Raw genomic sequence first — 20657 nt, forward strand, 5'->3', positions numbered from 1 at the left:
CATGGCGACCGCGGTGCAACTTAGAAGTAGCCCAAAAACCCACAACCAATACATTTTTACCCGTGACATCATTTTCAAAGTTGCCCAATTGTCAAAACTGCAAACATGGCAACCCTGAACAGACAGATCAAAGGAAGTTGTGACTGCTTCTGCTGCTCTTCTTGGTCAAGACATCCACATTACTGCCACCTAGCGGAGCGGAGGAATTAGACATTTAGTTCCATTTAATACATGTACAATACCAATTAGATAGATTCTTATGGGTTTCCCCTATTCATCTGTGCGTGTACGATCTACAATCATTACCTCTACATAAACCTTAGAGACAGTATAAACTGAGTGTACAAAACATCAAGGACACCTTCCTAATATTGAGTTGAACCCCAGCCACCACTTTTGCCCTCAGAACAGCCTCAATTCATTTGGGCACGGACTCCACAGAGACGCTGGTCCATGTTGACTCCAATGCTTCCTACTGTTGTGTCAAGTTGGCTGGATGTCCTTTGGGTGGTGGAACATTCTTGATGCACACGGGAACTGTTGAGTGTGAAAAACCCAGCAGCGTTGCAGTTCTTGACACAAACTGGTGTGCCTGGCACCCACTACCATACCCCATTCTTTAACCTGTCTCCTCCCCTTCATCTTTAACCTGTCTCCTCCCCTTCATCTTTAACCTGTCTCCTCCCCTTCATCTTTAACCTGTCTCCTCCCCTTCATCTTTAACCTGACTCCTCCCCTTCATCTTTAACCTGACTCCTCCCCTTCATCTTTAACCTGACTCCTCCCCTTCACCTTTAACCTGTCTCCTCCCCTTCAACTTTAACCTGTCTCCTCCCCTTCAACTTTAACCTGTCTCCTCCCCTTCAACTTTAACCTGTCTCCTTCCCTTCATCTTTAACCCGTCTCCTTCCCTTCATCTTTAACCCGTCTCCTCCCCTTCATCTTTAACCCGACCCCTCCCCTTCATTTTTAACCCGACCCCTCCCCTTCATCTTTAACCCGACCCCTCCCCTTCATCTTTAACCCGACCCCTCCCCTTCATCTTTAACCCGACCCCTCCCCTTCATCTTTAACCCGTCTCCTCCCCTTCATCTTTAACCCGACCCCTCCCCTTCATCTTTAACCCGTCTCCTCCCCTTCATCTTTAACCCGTCTCCTCCCCTTCATCTTTAACCCGACTCCTCCCCTTAATCTACACTGATTGAACTGTTTAACAAGTGACATCAATAAGGGATCATATCTTTCACCTGGGTAGTCTGTCATGGAAAGAGGTGTTCTTAATGTTTTGTACTCCTTTTCATTCATTTGTTAAATAATTAGTTTACATAAAAAAAATCTCAATTTATTTCATGATTTGTTACAGAATTTGACTTCGGCATACAAATGTGTTGGACAACAATGTATGATACAGAATGTATCTCCTTAATGACATATGACCATCATTCAAACTCACATAAAATGGGAGTAAATAAAAGTCAACAATGAGTCGAACCAAAATTTAGATCAAAGCTCTGTAATTCAATGTAGTCATAATGTATTGATTTTCACATCACCATCTTGTATTTTGCTCCATAAGTCATCAACCATCAATTTGAACACAGCTCCAACTGCCACTAACATCACCATGGTGACCACCAGACCCTTCTTTCTCTCTTACTGGGTGTGTTGACATTGAAGTGGTTTCCACCATTGCTCTCCACCATCTCCTCTCTCTTCTCCAGCAGCTCAGTGACTGTGGTCACCTTTCTCCTTGTTGTTGAAGACATGATATCTGCCCCTGCAGGTACTGATTAGTTGCAGCAGTTGACTGTTGTCCTTCACTGGTCTCCCCTCTAGCTGGTCTCCCCCAGTGAACAGCACCATGGTGTACATTAAAGACTTCTCTAAAGTTCTCCTGGATCCACCTCATGAGGGTATCCCTCTGCGAACCTCACCCGCTGATCACCAGCAGGAACGTGTGAGATCCTGGAGAGGCGGAAAGACCCGGGGTGTGGTCGACGTGGCGGGAGGCCCGGGGTGTGGTCGACGTGGCGGGAGGCCCGGGGTGTGGTCGACGTGGCGGGAGGCCCGGGGTGTGGTCGACGTGGCGGGAGCAGTGGGTGGCCCGTCCGGTTGACCCTCTAGCGGTAGTAGCAGCTGGCCCGGTCTAACTCTCACAATCTGTGGTCATGGCAACCATAGAGAAGTCCACTCAGAAGGTCTCTGCCAATGATGGTGTTTCCTGCTGAACTCTGACCCTGCCCAGTGTTACCAATCAGAAGCAGCCTCAACGCTGCCACTATGGAGACACATACACACAATACAGTCTAACAAGTCAGTTTATTGATCCGTTCAATTCATCAGTCAACCATTTGGACAGGGCCGTTTCAATACAACTTCTCTATTAAGTAGGACCTAGTCCTGGGATAAAAACCCTATTTCAATGGAGATTCTCTTGCTTTTTAGTCCAGGATTTGGCTTAATCTGTGTCCGGGAAACCTCCCTTGAACATTTACAACACACATCAGGTAAGTTAAACTGCATCACAGTGAAAGTGGTTGATTTCATTGAGGGTTAAATAATTGATAGAAGAGTGAATAGGCCTAGAGATTTCCCTGGTCAGGTGATCTTACATTTTGAGTTCTACTGGGGACAGTTTAACTGCAGTAAGTTCATGAGGCAGTTATAAATTATATTTTTCAAGAATCAATGGCTACGTGTCCAAAAAGTCCAAAAATGAATGTACCAATCACAGATTGTCCCTTTTTAAGTCCTGTATAAAGTCCAGTTTCCCTACTCAGAACACCGGAGAATCCTATAACCTGGTTCCTTTCACCTGGGCTCATTTTAAGGATCGACTCTCCGTTGCTCTCCAGTTCCGACACTGAGAACACTGGGACGGTGTCCCAAATGGCATCCTATTCCATATAGTGCACTACTTTTGACCAGAGCCCTGTGGGCCCTAGTGCACTTTATAGGGAGGCATTTGGGATGTACCCCAGAGGTTCCTCTCACCTGGGTTTCTTCTTACACCTGTGCCTCTTCAGGGACCCAGTTTGACTGTAGCTCTTACCGCACTGCGTGCATTTGTACGGCTTCTCCCCTGTGTGGACAACCATGTGCACTTTACGCAACGTAGAATTGACAAAGCACTTGTCGCACTCGGAGCATTTGTATGGTTTCTCCCCCTGTGTGTCTCCTCATGTGCTGCGTTAGATTCCCACTCTGACTGTAGCTAATACCACACTCCATGCATTTGTACGGCTTCTCTCCGGTGTGGACAACCATGTGTGCATTACGGGCCCCCGAAGTGACAAAGCACTTGTCGCAATCGGAGCATTTGTAAGGTTTCTCCCCTGTGTGTTTCCTTCTGACGTGGTATTTTAGCTTGCACCCCTGTTTGACCTGGTTCCCACAGTCCTGGCAAGAGAACAGCGTCTCCCCGGTGTACCATAAGGAAGTGCGGTCGGGCAAAGGTCATGGGACACTCTGGTCAGGACAGCGGGCGCTCGCCGGTGTGGCTCAGCCGATGATACTTCAGACTCATGTAACTCTGGCCACACGTACAGTTTACACCCACTGTGGGCCGTCTTGTGACGCTTCAGGTGGGCGGAGATCTTGAAGCCTTGGCCGCACTGGGGGCAGACATAGGGCTGCGCATCGCTGTGGAAACGCATGTGCCGGGTCAGGTTGGATTTGAATGTGAAGGTCCTGCCGCACTGCGGGCAGATGAAAGGACGTTCCGCATCGTGGATTGGTCGTCCAAGCAGGCTTTCCGGGAGAAGGTTTTATGGCACACCTCGCAGGAGTACGGCCAGTACTGTGTGTGGATCCGGGAGTGGAACTCCAGCGTGGTTTTGGAGAAGAACTTCCGTCCACAATCTGGGCACGGAAACCGGCGGACCTTCTGGTTGCGAGGCCGCCGTTCTGGGTCGGACCGGAATGCAGTCAGATTGAACGGCTGGCTGGTAGCCGACCGCAGGCGTCTCCTTCCATCTTGGAAGTACAGGGGGGCAGCCTCTGCCTTGATACCCAGGTGATGTGCATCTGTCTTGGGGTCGCTCTCTGTAGGAGGTCCCTTGGTGTTACCCATCTCTGGGTCATAGCTCTCTGGCTTCACAGAGTTCAACCAGTGTTCAATTTTTGTCCCGATAGGCAGCTCGTCCATCTCGTTTCACCTGGTTTAAATTAGAATACCTTTATTTTTCTCTGAGGAAACTTACAAACCAGTCAAGATATCTAGTAAACATATAGCTGTAACATTCACACAGACAGATATCTAGTAAACATATAGCTGCAACATTCACACAGACAGATATCTAGTAAACATATAGCTGCAACATTCACACAGACATATCTAGTAAACATATAGCTGTAACATTCACACAGACAGATATCTAGTAAACATATAGCTGTAACATTCACACAGACCGTTATCTAGTAAACATATAGCTGCAACATTCACACAGACAGATATCTAGTAAACATATAGCTGTAACATTCACACAGACAGATATCTAGTAAACATATAGCTGTAACATTCACACAGACAGATACAAATGCTATACAATCTCAATTAAATGTTAATTTAAAAGCCAGAATTTTGAACCTACCTCTTGTTTTACCTCGTCAGGCCTCAAGATGGCGCTGGAGAGTTGTAGACTTATCTTGGGTTTGTTTTTGCTTCCCTTGGGGCGACCCCACCACTTAGGGGCCGATGATACCTGGCTACAAACACTTTCACTGTCAGCAGAGTTGTTTCCTTTTCCTGTGGATTGGTTCCTTCCTCTGGTGGTGGAGTTTTTCTTTGTTGGTTTTCTGCCTGGTTTGTTATTGTTCTTCTGAGCAGCGAGAGACAGTTGATCCTTCGTTAGTCTGTGGAGTCTCACGATAGGTAAAGAAACGACAGCAGCCATTTTGAGTTGATGTAAGGCGAGTTTCTCTGGTCAAAAGTTGCTGACGCCTGACAGATCTTACTTAAAATACCTATCCAGGCATTGTATCAACTAACCAAATCATGTTATAGCTGTCAGTCTATAACACCGTTGATGTTGTGGCAGGCAACCATTGGTTGATGAATGTAACATCTGAGCAGGGGAACATTACCCCTAGTCTCAATCTGGGCAGAGAAACGTGTTCTGTTAAACTAATGTCTCAGGGTCTTGTAGCTCTAGGATGGAACCATGTGGGGGATGTCTGGTCCTCTCCTTTAAAAACCGAGCTGGTCATCATCTGTAAGAAACAATGGAGAGAAAGTCAATAAGAATTGAGAAAAGTAAGCCTACAAAGTAAGAAAAGAGGCATATCAACCCGAAGAAAAAAAATGGAATTGACCAGAGTAAGAATAATGGAAACTAATAGTATCATCTCTCCAAAGTAGATATATTAATATAGTAAAGATGCCCTATGCAGAAATCCCTCCGCCATTTCCTGGTTGATAATGTTGGAATAGTTCACCTACTTTCAGTTTGACAAAACCAGCATGTATAGTGTAGAGAATCCTTGTACCCTAAACCGCTATGAAGTAGCTTTTCCGTAACCAGTATAGTATTTTCAGCTGTTGGAAGCTGGTGTACAAAACTGAAGGTAAAAGATGCATAAAACACTTTTTATGAACGGGAGGCACAGAAATAGTACACATAGAACAGATCAACCGCTTCTGAGACTTGCTTTCAATGAGAATGACAGATCTATAACTTACATTTCTATGTGAATTTGGTCCCGGTAGCCCAAAAAGTTACATATTGCATCTTTAAATAAACAATTCTTGGTGTCTAAGACCGTTTAAAAAAAAATACTTTTAACATCCCTAAACTAAAAAAACCACAAGATAACTCTAGGTTAAATAGAACTTCATGGTGAAATACAACACTAATTACATGTTGATGTAAGAGTATTTTTTAAGGATAAAACAAAGTCCACCAAATGCATTCTGTTGGTGCAAAACGAATCCGAATCTAAAGTTACTTTTGGATAAATACCGCATTGATTATATATTGATAATCAACTCCCCCGTTGGATATTTGCAGCTGTAGTTATTCAGTAGCTAGCTAGTCGATGATGCTTGGTCAACTAGCTCTGGTCTACTACTGCAAGAGACATCTAATGGCCTACCTGCAGGGACGGCAGCAATCTGCAGTGGTCATGGCTGGTACGAGTCGGTTTACTGAGAAGCCTGTACATTTCATTTCAAGATAAATAATTGCAATCCCCGTTTGCAAGAAACACTGTTGCATTCCAAGATAAATAATACCACATGTATCCACAGCGCATGGGAAGTAGTGACTACTGTTGTTGATTTTGTTCCAAGACCTCCACATTCTCAGTGCTGCCACCTAGCGGAGCGGATGAAGACATTTCGTCCCATTTCCATACTACAACATGCTCTATTAGAGATATTCTTATAGACCCAATTCTTATGGATTTTCTCTTTTCATCTGTGGATATACTGTCTGCACCTAAAACCATAACCACATAGTAATACACAGAGACAACTTAATGTAGCTAGTTGTGCTAGATCTTTTATGTCCACATTAGTTTTGCCTCCTGTAAGGCAGAAAGTGTATGTTGTAAAATATTGTCTTTCTTTGCTCTTCACCTTCACCTCTCTCAGCCTCTTCTCTCCTCTGTTGCTCTTCAGCTCTGATCTCTCAGCCTCTTCTCTCCTCTGTTGCTCTTCAGCTCTGATCTCTCAGCCTCTTCTCTCCTCTGTTGCTCTTCAGCTCTGATCTCTCAGCCTCTTCTCTCCTCTGTTGCTCTTCAGCTCTGATCTCTCAGCCTCTTCTCTCCTCTGTTGCTCTTCAGCTCTGATCTCTCAGCCTCTTCTCTCCTCTGTTGCTCTTCAGCTCTGATCTCTCTGCCTCTTCTCTCCTCCGTTGCTCTTCAGCTCTGATCTTTCTGCCTCTTCTCTCCTCTGTTGCTCTTCAGCTCTGATCTCTCTGCCTCTTCTCTCCTCCGTTGCTCTTCAGCTCTGATCTTTCTGCCTCTTCTCTCCTCTGTTGCTCTGATCTCTCAGCCTCTTCTCTCCTCTATTGCTCTTCAGCTCTGATCTCTCAGCCTCTTCTCTCCTCTGTTGCTCTTCAGCTCTGATCTTTCTGCCTCTTCTCTCCTCTGTTGCTCTTCAGCTCTGATCTCTCTGCCTCTTCTCTCCTCTGTTGCTCTGATCTCTCAGCCTCTTCTCTCCTCTATTGCTCTTCAGCTCTGATCTCTCAGCCTCTTCTCTCCTCTGTTGCTCTTCAGCTCTGATCTCTCAGCCTCTTCTCTCCTCTGTTGCTCTGATCTCTCAGCCTCTTCTCTCCTCTATTGCTCTGATCTCACAGCCTCTTCTCTCCTCTGTTGCTCTTCAGCTCTGATCTCTCAGCCTCTTCTCTCCTCTGTTGCTCTTCAGCTCTGATCTCTCTGCCTCTTCTCTCCTCTGTTGCTCTTCAGCTCTGATCTCTCTGCCTCTTCTCTCCTCCGTTGCTCTTCAGCTCTGATCTTTCTGCCTCTTCCATGTAGTAGTATCCCCAGTTCTGGTATGATACTGGATCAATATTGTCAAGCAGTCATTTAACTTCTCCAATGTTGCCTTTGACTTCAATGTTGAAAACATTGGATCCACCACCAGTTAGCATTGAGCACCTGAAGGTCTGGACTGCTCTTCAGACAGGCCATTATAGGTTTACCCTTCAACAGGTCTATATGTGTGAACAGTACTCCGGTGAACTTTGTGATCCAAAACTCTCCTGGATTGTTCCTTCTCCTCGCCCCCCCCCCCCCCCCCCCCCCCCCCCCCCCCCCCCCCAGCAGTAGAACACGAGGACGAGAGCGATCCAGGCATTTCACTGATTACTCCTGGGGTTTCCATGACAATGATGTTGGTCCCATCCAGAACTCTATATTCTGACTGACACTGTGGTCACAGACACAGAGGAAGCCTCTACTGTGAAGACATTTCTCCCCAGTTTGGTGTTTCCTCTTTCCTCCTACAGTCATACCCAGCAGAACTATTCTAAGTCACATCTTACTGTCCCACTGGGCAAAAAAAATATGGTTGAATCAATGTTGTTTCAACATCATTTAAACCAAAAATATTCAATGTGATGACGTTGAATCAACGTGGAAAACTGACTGGATTTGCCAAAAGTCATCAACTTAAAGGGGAATTGTTTTTTTTCCACCCAACTTTCAACCTAAATTCAATGATAGGGTGAAATATTTGGTTGATTTCACATTAGTTTAAATCATAATTTATCTGCATGAACAACAGAGTGAAATGCATGAATCAAATGTAAAACACAGTAAACATGAGTGTCAGTAAGACTCTCTGAGCTACTGATACTCTTGACGATAAGGCCAGGGGCTTTCTGCCCAGAGAAAATCACAGACAATCTAAATGAGTGTCAGTAAGACTCTCTGAGCTACTGATACTCTTGACGACAAGGCCAGGGGCTTTCTGCCCAGAGAAAATCACAGACAATCTAAATGAGTCCTATAAGTGATGATATTCATGAACCTGAAACCAGGAAAAGTCGAGACACCAAAAACAAAATGAAAAGCTCATTCTGAGGGGCTTCTTACCTGAGTCGGTCTGTTCTCCTCTAATGACCTCAGCCATACTGTGGTAGTCTCCTCTAATGACCTCAGCCATACTGTGGTAGTCTCCTCTAATGACCTCAGCCATACTGTGGTAGTCTCCTCTAATGACCTCAGCCATACTGTGGTAGTCTCCTCTAATGACCTCAGCCATACTGTGGTAGTCTCCTCTAATGACCTCAGCCATACTGTGGTAGTCTCCTCTAATGACCTCAGCCATACTGTGGTAGTCTCCTCTAATGACCTCAGCCATACTGTGGTAGTCTCCTCTAATGACCTCAGCCATACTGTGGTAGTCTCCTCTAATGACCTCAGCCATACTGTGGTAGTCTCCTCTAATGACCTCAGCCATACTGTGGTAGTCTCCTCTAATGACCTCAGCCATACTGTGGTAGTCTTGTGTAACAGAGGTGAAATCAAAACATTAGAAATACAATCTAACACTACTATATAAATACTATATATAAATACTATATATAAATACTATATATAAATACTATATATAAATACTATATAAATATACTATATATAAATACTATATATAAATACTATATATAAATACTATATATAAATATACTATATATAAATATACTATATATAAATACTATATATAAATACTATATATAAATACTATATATAAATATACTATATATAAAATACTATATATAAATACTATATATAAATACTATATATAAATACTATATATAAATATACTATATATAAAAATACTATATATAAATACTATATAAATATACTATATATAAATACTATATATAAATACTATATATAAATACTATATATAAATACGATATATAAATTGATTTAAAGCATTTATTTTATTTTTAAGTCAGAATATTTGACTAAATTCTGGTAATCAACTATGACTCCTCCTGACAGCCCAGGAGTTACAGCATTACTTCCTTTTTGTTCATCATCAAAACGTTTGTATTTTCCCAGTAATTCCTTCCCTCCTGACATAAGCAAATATTTAAAAACATTTACCTCGACAGTATGGTACGCAGGTGCTTCTATTTGTCCTATTTCACACTTGTACAAGTGTGTACTTGTGTGAATTGGAAATGTTTGTATATCTCCCTGAGACAGCCTGAAGAGCTGAGGTCGAAGCCAAGGTCAGCCATTATCAACGGGGTTACAGGAAGTGCCATGGAATGACCTCATCAATGAAACAGGTGTGGTTTACTTTGATACGTTGTCTACTGAGAGCGTTCAACATGTCATCAAATGACTGAACAGATGTTATGGGACATCTTGTCCCAATGTAACTTATAGCAAGCAATATTGCAGCAATTTTATATTGATTCCTGTTATATTTCATATTGTTTTTAAGTCTTCAATATACCTCCTTAATCAGTATAAGTAAAAAATATATATTCATTCCTAGTCCATTTTAGTTTGCTCAAAACATAGCAGATTCATTCATCTACTTTTAGTCAATTCTCAAGTTCAAAGTTCATGCAGCGCTGGCGTTTTTCTGTAGTGCCCTTCAACTGCCCCGTTAGGCTACAAGGTCAAAGGTCAAAGCAAAATGTCACATAGATCCTCCCTACAGCCAACCCTGTTAATCACACTAACCTGCTGGATACGTAAGACATGGCTCTGGTTTAGTAGCCAAAAGGGATCTCACCTTTTAAGCAGTGTGATTCTTCAGTTACATTGTAATCTCCTCCATCATTCCGTAAAGAGCGTCCCTGAACCTGTCAGTGTTGTTTAAACCAGCCCTTTTACGGTCTCCTCTTTCTGACTGGCCCTTATCACTCACCAACACGCTTATTGATCAGTTCTATTAATCACTTGGGCATAAATGACATAAGCATGGCACCACAGGAGGCTGGTGGCACCTTCATTGGGGAGGACGGGCTTGTGGTAATGGAGCGGAACAGGTGGAACGGCATCACACACACGGTTTCCATGGTTTCCATGTGTTAGAATCCATTCCATTTACACCGTTCCACCCATCATCATGGTACAACCTGTTCTATACATCCTGATAATCATCACACACGGTTTCCATGGTTTCCATGTGTTAGACTCCATTCCATTTACTCCGTTCCACCCATCATCATGTTACAACCTGTTCTATACATCATGATAATCATCAAATCAAATGTATTTATATAAAGCCCTTCTTACATCAGCTGATATCTCAACGTGCTGTACAGAAACCCAGGCTGAAACCCCAAACAGCAAGCAATGCAGGTGTAGAGATGTAAGAATCGTCTCCAACAAAAGGCTTTCAGTCTCAACCATGCCATTAATAGTAGATGCATGTTTTTTTATACAAAGCATTTTGCTACACTCGCATTAACATCTGCTAACCATGTGTATGTGACCAATAACATCTGCTAACCATGTGTATGTGACCAATAACATCTGCTAACCATGTGTATGTGACCAATAACATCTGCTAACCATGTGTATGTGACCATTAACATCTGCTAACCATGTGTATGTGACCATTAACATCTGCTAACCATGTGTATGTGACCAATAACATCTGCTAACCATGTGTATGTGACCATTAACATCTGCTAACCATGTGTATGTGACCAATAACATCTGCTAACCATGTGTATGTGACCATTAACATCTGCTAACCATGTGCATGTGACCAATAACATCTGCTAACCATGTGTATGTGACCAATAACATCTGCTAACCATGTGTATGTGACCATTAACATCTGCTAACCATGTGCATGTGACCAATAACATCTGCTAACCATGTGTATGTGACCAATAACATCTGCTAACCATGTGTATGTGACCAATAACATCTGCTAACCATGGGTATGTGACCATTAACATCTGCTAACCATGTGTATGTGACCAATAACATCTGCTAACCATGTGTATGTGACCATTAACATCTGCTAACCATGTGTATGTGACCATTAACATCTGCTAACCATGTGTATGTGACCATTAACATCTGCTAACCATGTGCATGTGACCAATAACATCTGCTAACCATGTGTATGTGACCAATAACATCTGCTAACCATGTGTATGTGACCATTAACATCTGCTAACCATGTGTATGTGACCATTAACATCTGCTAACCATGTGTATGTGACCATTAACATCTGCTAACCATGTGCATGTGACCATTAACATCTGCTAACCATGTGTATGTGACCAATAACATCTGCTAACCATGGGTATGTGACCAATAACATCTGCTAACCATGGGTATGTGACCAATAACATCTGCTAACCATGTGTATGTGACCATTAACATCTGCTAACCATGGGTATGTGACCATTAACATCTGCTAACCATGTGTATGTGACCAATAACATCTGCTAACCATGGGTATGTGACCAATAACATCTGCTAACCATGGGTATGTGACCAATAACATCTGCTAACCATGTGTATGTGACCATTAACATCTGCTAACCATGGGTATGTGACCATTAACATCTGCTAACCATGTATATGTGACCAATAACATCTGCTAACCATGGGTATGTGACCAATAACATCTGCTAACCATGTGTATGTGACCAATAACATCTGCTAACCATGTGTATGTGACCATTAACATCTGCTAACCATGTGCATGTGACCAATAACATCTGCTAACCATGTGTATGTGACCAATAACATCTGCTAACCATGTGTATGTGACCAATAACATCTGCTAACCATGTGTATGTGACCATTAACATCTGCTAACCATGGGTATGTGACCATTAACATCTGCTAACCATGTGCATGTGACCAATAACATCTGCTAACCATGTGTATGTGACCAATAACATCTGCTAACCATGTGTATGTGACCAATAACATCTGCTAACCATGTGTATGTGACCAATAACATCTGCTAACCATGTCTATGTGACCATTAACATCTGCTAACCATGGGTATGTGACCATTAACATCTGCTAACCATGGGTATGTGACCATTAACATCTGCTAACCATGTGTATGTGACCAATAACATCTGCTAACCATGGGTATGTGACCATTAACATCTGCTAACCATGTGTATGTGACCATTAACATCTGCTAACCATGTGTATGTGACCAATAACATCTGCTAACCATGGGTATGTGACCAATAACATCTGCTAACCATGGGTATGTGACCAATAACATCTGCTAACCATGTGTATGTGACCAATAACATCTGCTAACCATGTGTATGTGACCATTAACATCTGCTAACCATGTGTATGTGACCAATAACATCTGCTAACCATGTGTATGTGACATAAAATTTGATTTGAAGTTTCAATACAAAGACTGTTTTACAACATGGAGGGCCGGTTTCCACAGATTAAGCCTAACGCTTAGGATAAAAACCTATTACACTGGAGATTCTCCTGCTTTTAGTTCCAGGACTTGGCTTAATCTGCGTCTGGGGAACCCGTCCCGCAACGGTCACATCACACATCAGGTGAGAGTGGGACTGCATCACAGGGAAAACAGGTCAGCCCATTGAGGGTTCAGTAACTGATAGAACAGTCAATGAACAGCCCATTGAGGGTTCAATAACTGATGGAACAGTCAATGGAACAGCCTATTGAGGGTTCAATAACTGCTAGAACAGTCAATGGAACAGCCTATTGAGGGTTCAATAACTGATGGAACAGTCAATGGAACAGCCTATTGAGGGTTCAATAACTGATAGAACAGTCAAGGGAACAGCCTATTGAGGGTTCAATAACTGATAGAACAGTCAATGGAACAGCCTATTGAGGGTTCAATAACTGAGAACAGTCAAGGGAACAGCCTATTGAGGGTTCAATAACTGACAGAACAGTCAATGGAACAGCCTATTGAGGGTTCAATAACTGATGGAACAGTCAATGGAACAGCCTATTGAGGGTTCCATAACTGATAGAACAGTCAATGGAACAGCCTATTGAGGGTTCAATAACTGATGGAACAGTCAATGGAACAGCCTATTGAGGGTTCAATAACTGATAGAACAGTCAATGGAACAGCCTATTGAGGGTTCAATAACTGATAGAACAGTCAATGGAACAGCCTATTGAGGGTTCCATAACTGATAGAACAGTCAATGGAACAGCCTATTGAGGGTTCAATAACTGATGGAACAGTCAATGGAACAGCCTATTGAGGGTTCAATAACTGATAGAACAGTCAATGGAACAGCCTATTGAGGGTTCCATAACTGATAGAACAGTCAATGGAACAGCCTATTGAGGGTTCAATAACTGATGGAACAGTCAATGGAACAGCCTATTATTTTCCCTGGTGATGCAATCATATATTTAGAGGTCTGATGGGGTCAGACAATTTAACTAAATTCAAGAGGCATTTCTAAATTACATTTCTTCTTGAAGAATATATGTACCAATCCCAGATTGCTCCTTTAAATCCTGCATAAACAAAGGCCAGTTTCCCAACTCAGGACACCTGAGAATCCTCTCACCTGGCTTCTGTCACCTACGTGGCTGCTTACACCTGTTCTGCCTGCGGCTATGGAACCCTGACCTGTTCACCGGACGTGCTACCTGTCCCAGACCTGCTGTTTTCATCTCTCTAGAGACAGCAGGAGCGGTAGAGATACTCTTAATGATCGGCTATGAAAAGACAACTGACATTTACTCCTGAGGTGCTGACTTGCTGCACCCTCGATAACTACTGTGATTATTATTATTTGACCATGCTGGTCATTTATGAACATTTGAACATCTTGGCCATGTTCTGTTATAATCTCCACCCCGCACAGCCAGAAGAGGACTGGCCACCCCCCATAGCCTGGTTCCTCTCTAGGTTCCTTCCTAGGTTTTGGCCTTTCTAGGGAGTTTTTCCTAGCCACCGTGCTTCTACACCTGCATTGCTTGCTGTTTGGGGTTTTAGGCTGGGTTTCTGTACAGCACTTTGAGACATCAGCTGATGTAAGAAGGGCTTTATAAATACATTTGATTTTGATTTGTACTGCTTTAAGGATCCACTCTCCAGTTCTCTCCAGTTCCTACACTCAGAACACTGGGTCTACGTCCCAAATGGAAACCTATTCCCTATATAGTGCACTACTTTTGACCAGAGCCCCATTCCCTATATAGTGCACTACTTTTGACCAGAGCCCTATTCCCTATATAGTGCACTACTTTTGACCAGAGCCCTATTCCCTATATAGTGCACTACTTTTGACCAGAGCCCTATTCCCTATATAGTGCACTACTTTTGACCAGAGCCCTATGGTCACTAGTTAGAGAATAGGGTGCCATTTGGGGCGTAGCCCCGAGGTTCCGCTCACCTGGTTTGCTGCTCACACCTGTGCCTCTTCAGGCCCCCACTCTGACTGTAGCTCCTACAGCACTCTGTGCATTTGTACGGCTTCTCTCCTGTGTGGACAACCATGTGTACTTTACGAGACGCCGAAGTGACGAAGCACTTGTCACACTCGGAGCATTTGTATGGTTTCTCCCCTGTGTGTTTCCTTCTAACGTGGTCTTTCAGTTGGCACCCCTGTTTGAACCTCTTCCCACAGTCCTGGCAAGAGAACGGCGTCTCCCCGGTGTGTTGTCGTCGGTGGATCATAAGGGTGTGCGGCCGGGCAAAGGTCATGGGACACTCTGGGCAGGACAGCGGGCGCTCGCCGGTGTGGCTCAGCCGGTGATACTTCAGACTCATGTAACGGACGAAACTCTGGCCGCACTCCGGGCACACGTACGGTTTATACCCGCTGTGGGAAATCATGTGGCTCTTGAGTTGGGCGGAGATCTTGAAGCCTTGGCCGCACTGGGAGCAGACGTAGGGCCGCGCGTCGCTGTGGAACCGCATGTGGCGGGTCAGGTTGGATTTGAACGTGAAGGTTCTGCCGCATTGGAGGCAGGCGAAGGGACGTTCCACCTCATGGATTGGTCGGTGCTCGACCAGACCGCCTTTCCGGGAGAAGGTTTTATGGCACACCTCACAGGAGTACGGCTGGTACTGGGTGTGGATCCGGGAGTGTAACTCCAGCGTGGTTTTGGAGAAGAACTTCTGGCCGCAGTCTGGACACGGAAACCGGCGGACCTTCTGGTTGCGAGGCCACCATTCCGGCTCAGACCGCAACGCAGCCAGATTGAACAGCTGAACGGTAGCCGACCGCAGCCGCCTCCCTCCATCCTGGTGGTACAGGGGGGCATCCTCCGTCTTGATACCCAGCTGATGTGCATCTGTCCTGGGGTCGCTCTCTGTAGGTCCCCTGGTGTTACCCATCTCTGGGTCGTAGCTCTCTGTCTTCACAGAGTTCAACCAGTGTTCATCACTTCTTGTACCGATAGGCAGCTCGTCCATCTCTTGTTTCACCTGGTTTAGAACAGAATAGCTTTATTTTCCAAGAGGAAACTTCAGTGGTGGTCGTATGACACAAAGATATCTAGTAAAACATATACCTGCAACATTCACACAGACATATATAGTAAACATACACTACCAGTCAAAAATTTTAGAACTCCTACTTCAAGGGTTTTTCTTTATTTTTTTACTATTTCTACATTGTATAATAACAGTGAAGACATCAAAACTATGAAATAACACATATGGAATCATGTAAGCAAAAAAGTGTTAAACAAATCAAAAATATTTGAGATTTTTCAAATAGCCACTCTTTGCCTTGACAGCTTTGCACACTATTGCCATTCTCTCAACCAGCTTCACCTGGAATGCCTTTCCAACAGTCTAGAAGGAGTTCCCACATATGCTGGGCACTTGTTGGCTGCTTTTCCTTCACTATGCTGTCCGACTCATCCCAAACCATCTCAATTTGGTTGAGGTCGGGGGATTGTGGAGGCCAGGTCATCTGAGGCAGCAGTCCATCACTCTCCTTCTTGGTAAAATAGCCCTTACACAGCCTGGAGGTGTGTTGGGTCATTGTCCTGTTGAAAAACAAATGATAGTCCCACTAAGCGCAAACCAGATGTGAAGGCGTATCACTGCAGAATGCTGTGGTAGCCACTTGGTTAAGTAAGTGTGTCTTGAATTCTACATAAATCACAGACCGTGTCACCAGCAAAGCACCCCCACACCATAACACCTCCTCCTCCATGCTTTACGGTGGGAAATACACATGGGGAGATCATCCATTCACCCACACCGCATCTCACAAAGACACGGCGGTTGGAACCAAAAATCTCAAATTTGGACTCTAGACCAAAGGACACATTTCCACCGATCTAATGTCTGTTGCTCGTGTTTCTTGGTCCAAGCAAGTCTCTTCTTCTTGTTGGTGTCCTTTAGTAGTGGTTTCTGTGCAGCAATTTGACCATAAAGGCCTGATTCACACAGTCTCCTCTGAACAGTTGATGTTGAGATGTGGCTGTTACTTGAACTTTGAAGCATTTATTTGGGCTGCAATTTGAGGCTGGTAACTCTTATGAACTTGTCCTCTGCAGCAGAGGTAACTCAGGTTTCTTGCGACTGCACTTGAAGAAACATTGAAAGTTCTTGAAATTTTCCACATTGACTGACCTTCATGTCTTAAAGTAAGGGACTGTTGTTTCCCTTTGCTTATTTGAGCTGTTCTTGCCATAATATGAACTTGGTCTTTTACCAAATAGGGCTGTCTTCTGTATACCCCCCTTTGTCACAGCAAAACTGATTGGCTCAAACGCATTGAGGAACGAAATTCCACAAATGTAACTTTTAACAAGGCACACCTGCTAATTGAAATGCACTCCAGGTGACTACCTCATGAAGCTGGTTGAGAGAATGCCAAGCGTGTGCAAAGCTGTCATCAAGGCAACGGGTGGCTACTTGAAGAATCTCAAATATGTTTTGCTTTGTGGTTACTACATGATTCCATATGTTTATTTAATAGTTTTGATGTCTTCACTATTATTCTACAATGTAGAAAATAGTAAAAATAAAGAAAAACCTTGAATGAGTAGGTGTTCTAAAACTTTTGACTGGTAGTGTATAGCTGCAACATTCACACAGACAGATCTAGTAAACATATAGCTGTAACATTCACACAGACATATCTAGTAAACATATAGCTGCAACATTCACACAGACAGCCATCTAGTAAACATATAGCTGTAACATTCACACAGACAGATGTCTAGTAAACATATAGCTGTAACATTCACACAGACAGATATCTAGTAAACATATAGCTGTAACATTCACACAGACAGATATCTAGTAAACATATAGCTGTAACATTCACACAGACAGATATCTAGTAAACATATAGCTGTAACATTCACACAGACAGATATCTAGTAAACATATAGCTGTAACATTCACACAGACAGATATCTAGTAAACATATAGCTGTAACATTCACACAGACAGATACAAATGCTATACAATATCTAAATTAAATGTTAATTTAAAAGCCAGAATTTTGAACCTACCTCTTGTTTTACCTCGTCAGGCCTCAAGATGGCGCTGGAGAGTTGTAGACTTATCTTGGGTTTGTTTTTGCTTCCCTTGGGGCGACCCCACCACTTAGGGGCCGATGATACCTGGCTACAAACACTTTCACTGTCAGCAGAGTTGTTTCCTTTTCCTGTGGATTGGTTCCTTCCTCTGGTGGTGGAGTTCTTCTTCTTTGTTGGTTTTCTGCCTGGTTTGTTATTGTTCTCCTGAGCAGCAAGAGACAGTTGATCCTTCGTTAGTCTGTGGAGTCTCACGATAGCAGCCATTTTGAGATGATTCAGGTTAACGCTATGCAGTGAATCTCCTCCCTCTATTTTGAGTTGATGTAAGAAGCGTTCCTCTGCTCAGAAGTTGCTGACGCCTGACATGATCTCACAACGCCTGGATATGTATTTTAAGTTTCAACTAACCACATCATGTTATAGCAATGGTTGATGAAATAACATCTGAGTAGGGGAACATCACCCCTAGTCTCAATCTGGGCAGAGAAACGTGTTCTGTTAAACTAATGTCTCAGGGTCTTGTAGCTCTAGGATGGAACCATGTGGGGGATGTCTTGTCCTCTCCTTTAAAGACAGAGCTGGTCATCATCTGGAAGAAATAATGGATTCAATGGAGAGAAAGTAAATAAGAATACTAGAATTGAGAAAATTAAGCCTATATCATAAGATTTAAGAGTATAAATTAGACTCAATCAAATTAACTAAGAATAAGGAATCCAATAGTATTATCTCTCCAAAGTAGATATATTAAATAAACTATTATTGGTGAGAAAGACCCCCTGACTGGTTTTTAAACCTTTCACATCATTAATCTAAAAATCTATGAAATCATTATAGGATAAATAGATCTTCATTGTGAAATTCAACACTACATTTTGCTGCAAGATAGGTCTCTTTTAAAGATTAAAAAAAGTCTACCAAATGTATTATGTTGGTGCAAAACGAAGCAGTACCTAAGTAGTACCGAAGCAGTACCTACTTCCGGATGAATAATGCATTGATTACATATTGACAATTAACTCGACAGATACTTAAAGCGAAGTTTATTTGATAGCTTGCATTGTGGAAAGCTATAGCTACTGTAGTTATTCAGTTGATTGGCTGATTTATGACGTTTGGTCAGCTTGCTCTGGTCTAATCGCGCAAAGACAACGAGTTGTTCCTAAATAGAGTTACACGCACTGGACCAGAGCTAGCTAAACATAAGCTAGCTAGTTACTACTGCAAGAGACATCAAATAGCCTACCTGCAGAGACGAAGGCAACAATCTGAGGCGGGCATGGGTGTTCAGAGTCGGTTTACTGAGAAGCCAGTACAGTTATATCAGGAAATAATTGCAATCCCAGTTTGCAATAAACACATTTGCATTCAAAGATAAACAATAACGCACATGAATCCACAGCGCAAAGGAAGTAGTGACTGGTTCTGCTGATTTTGTTCGACGTCCACATTCTCAATGCTGCCACCTTGCGGATCGGATGAATCAGACATATCGTCCCATTTCCAAGTATGCTCTATAAGAGATAAAGATAGACCTACCCCCTAATTCTCATGGGTTGCCCATAATCATCTGTACGTGTACTGTCAGTGACATAACTATCTGTTCGTAAATCCACATGGTAAAACACGTATCTACTGTTTGAAAAGACAGTATAGATTTGCTTTTCATTCATTTGTTAAATCATTTTATTTGGTCATAAAATGATACGCTAATTCTGATTTATTTATTTAAAAAAATGTATTTAATTTTTCCCATCATTTGTTATAATTATTTTTTACGTAATTTTATATCAGCATACAAATGTGTTAGATAAAACAATGCATGATACAGTATTGCTTAATATTTTCTCCTTGACTGACATATGACTATAATTCACACTCACATAAATTACAGGAATGAGTCTAACCAAAGCTTGGATTAAAGCTCTAATTTAGTAGTAACACATTGATAATCATTCTCTCAGTAGTTCATTGTCCGTTTCTCTCCAAGTTCCCACCATCTTGTATTTTGCTCCATAAGTCATCAATGATCAATTTGAACACAGCTCCAACTGCCACTAACATCACCATGGTGACCACCACACCAGACCCTTCTTTCTCCCTTACTGGGTGTGTTGACATTGAAGTGGTTTCCACCATTGATCTCCACCATCTCCTCTCTCTTCTCCAGCAGCTCAGTGACTGTGGTCACCTTTCTCCTTGTTGTTGAAGACATGATATCTGCCCCTACAGGTACTAGTTGTAGCAGTTGACTGTTGTCCTTCAGTAGGTCCTCCACTGGTCTCCCCTCTAGCTGGTCTCCCCCAGTGAACAGCACCATGGTGTACATTAAAGACTTCTCTAAAGTTCTCCTGGACCCATCTCACGACGGCGTTCCTCTCCTCCTCTGTGAACCTCACCTCCTGATCACCAGCAGGAACGCGTGGGGCGGCGAGAACAACACACTCTGCCCTGCGCCGTTTCCATGGAAATGCCCGGTGTGTCGATGACGATGACATGGCGGCAGCGGAGGGGGGGGTCCGGTAGCGGTAGCAGCAGCTGGCCCGGTCCAACACTGGCACTCTGTTGTCACGGCAACCCGGATGGCGTTTCCTGCTGCACCCCGACCCTGGCCAGTGTTACCAATCAGGACCAGACTCAACACTGACAGGGGTTTGATTTACAACAGTGAGGGACGACTTCCCGGACACAGATTAAACCTAGCTAGTCCTATAGGCTAATAACCAAC

General features: G+C 43.2%; 2 protein-coding genes across 2 annotated transcripts; both read right to left on the reverse strand.

Annotated features, from left to right (window-relative positions):
- Positions 1 to 1326: 1326 nt before the first annotated feature.
- LOC116358897 (zinc finger protein 501) lies at positions 1327 to 19562 on the reverse strand. Its single transcript, XM_031811211.1, has 5 exons — positions 19176 to 19562; positions 17903 to 18518; positions 14815 to 15851; positions 4593 to 5211; positions 1327 to 4157 (listed from the first exon to the last, which is right to left on the reverse strand). Exons 2-4 carry the CDS (start codon positions 18191 to 18193, stop codon positions 5208 to 5210), a joined length of 1332 nt encoding a protein of 443 aa, XP_031667071.1. The 5' UTR covers positions 18194 to 18518; positions 19176 to 19562; the 3' UTR covers positions 1327 to 4157; positions 4593 to 5207.
- Positions 3665 to 4147, reverse strand: LOC116358818 (zinc finger protein 580-like). The gene has a single exon (XM_031811051.1). It carries the CDS (start codon positions 4145 to 4147, stop codon positions 3665 to 3667), a length of 483 nt encoding a protein of 160 aa, XP_031666911.1.
- Positions 19563 to 20657: the final 1095 nt, after the last annotated feature.

This window comes from Oncorhynchus kisutch, unplaced genomic scaffold, assembly GCF_002021735.2.
Source record: "Oncorhynchus kisutch isolate 150728-3 unplaced genomic scaffold, Okis_V2 Okis01b-Okis20b_hom, whole genome shotgun sequence".
Taxonomy (NCBI): Eukaryota; Metazoa; Chordata; class Actinopteri; order Salmoniformes; family Salmonidae; genus Oncorhynchus; species Oncorhynchus kisutch.

Excerpts from the sequence above, each read along its gene's own strand:
- LOC116358818 (XM_031811051.1), bottom strand. The coding sequence starts at position 4,147 with ATGGACGAGCTGCCTATCGGGACAAAAATTGAACACTGGTTGAACTCT.
- LOC116358897 (XM_031811211.1), bottom strand. The coding sequence starts at position 18,193 with ATGGCTGCTATCGTGAGACTCCACAGACTAACGAAGGATCAACTGTCT. Across the intron at positions 15,852-17,902 it reads CTGACGAGGTAAAACAAGAG|GTGAAACAAGAGATGGACGA; the intron begins GTAGGTTCAAAA and ends GTTCTAAACCAG.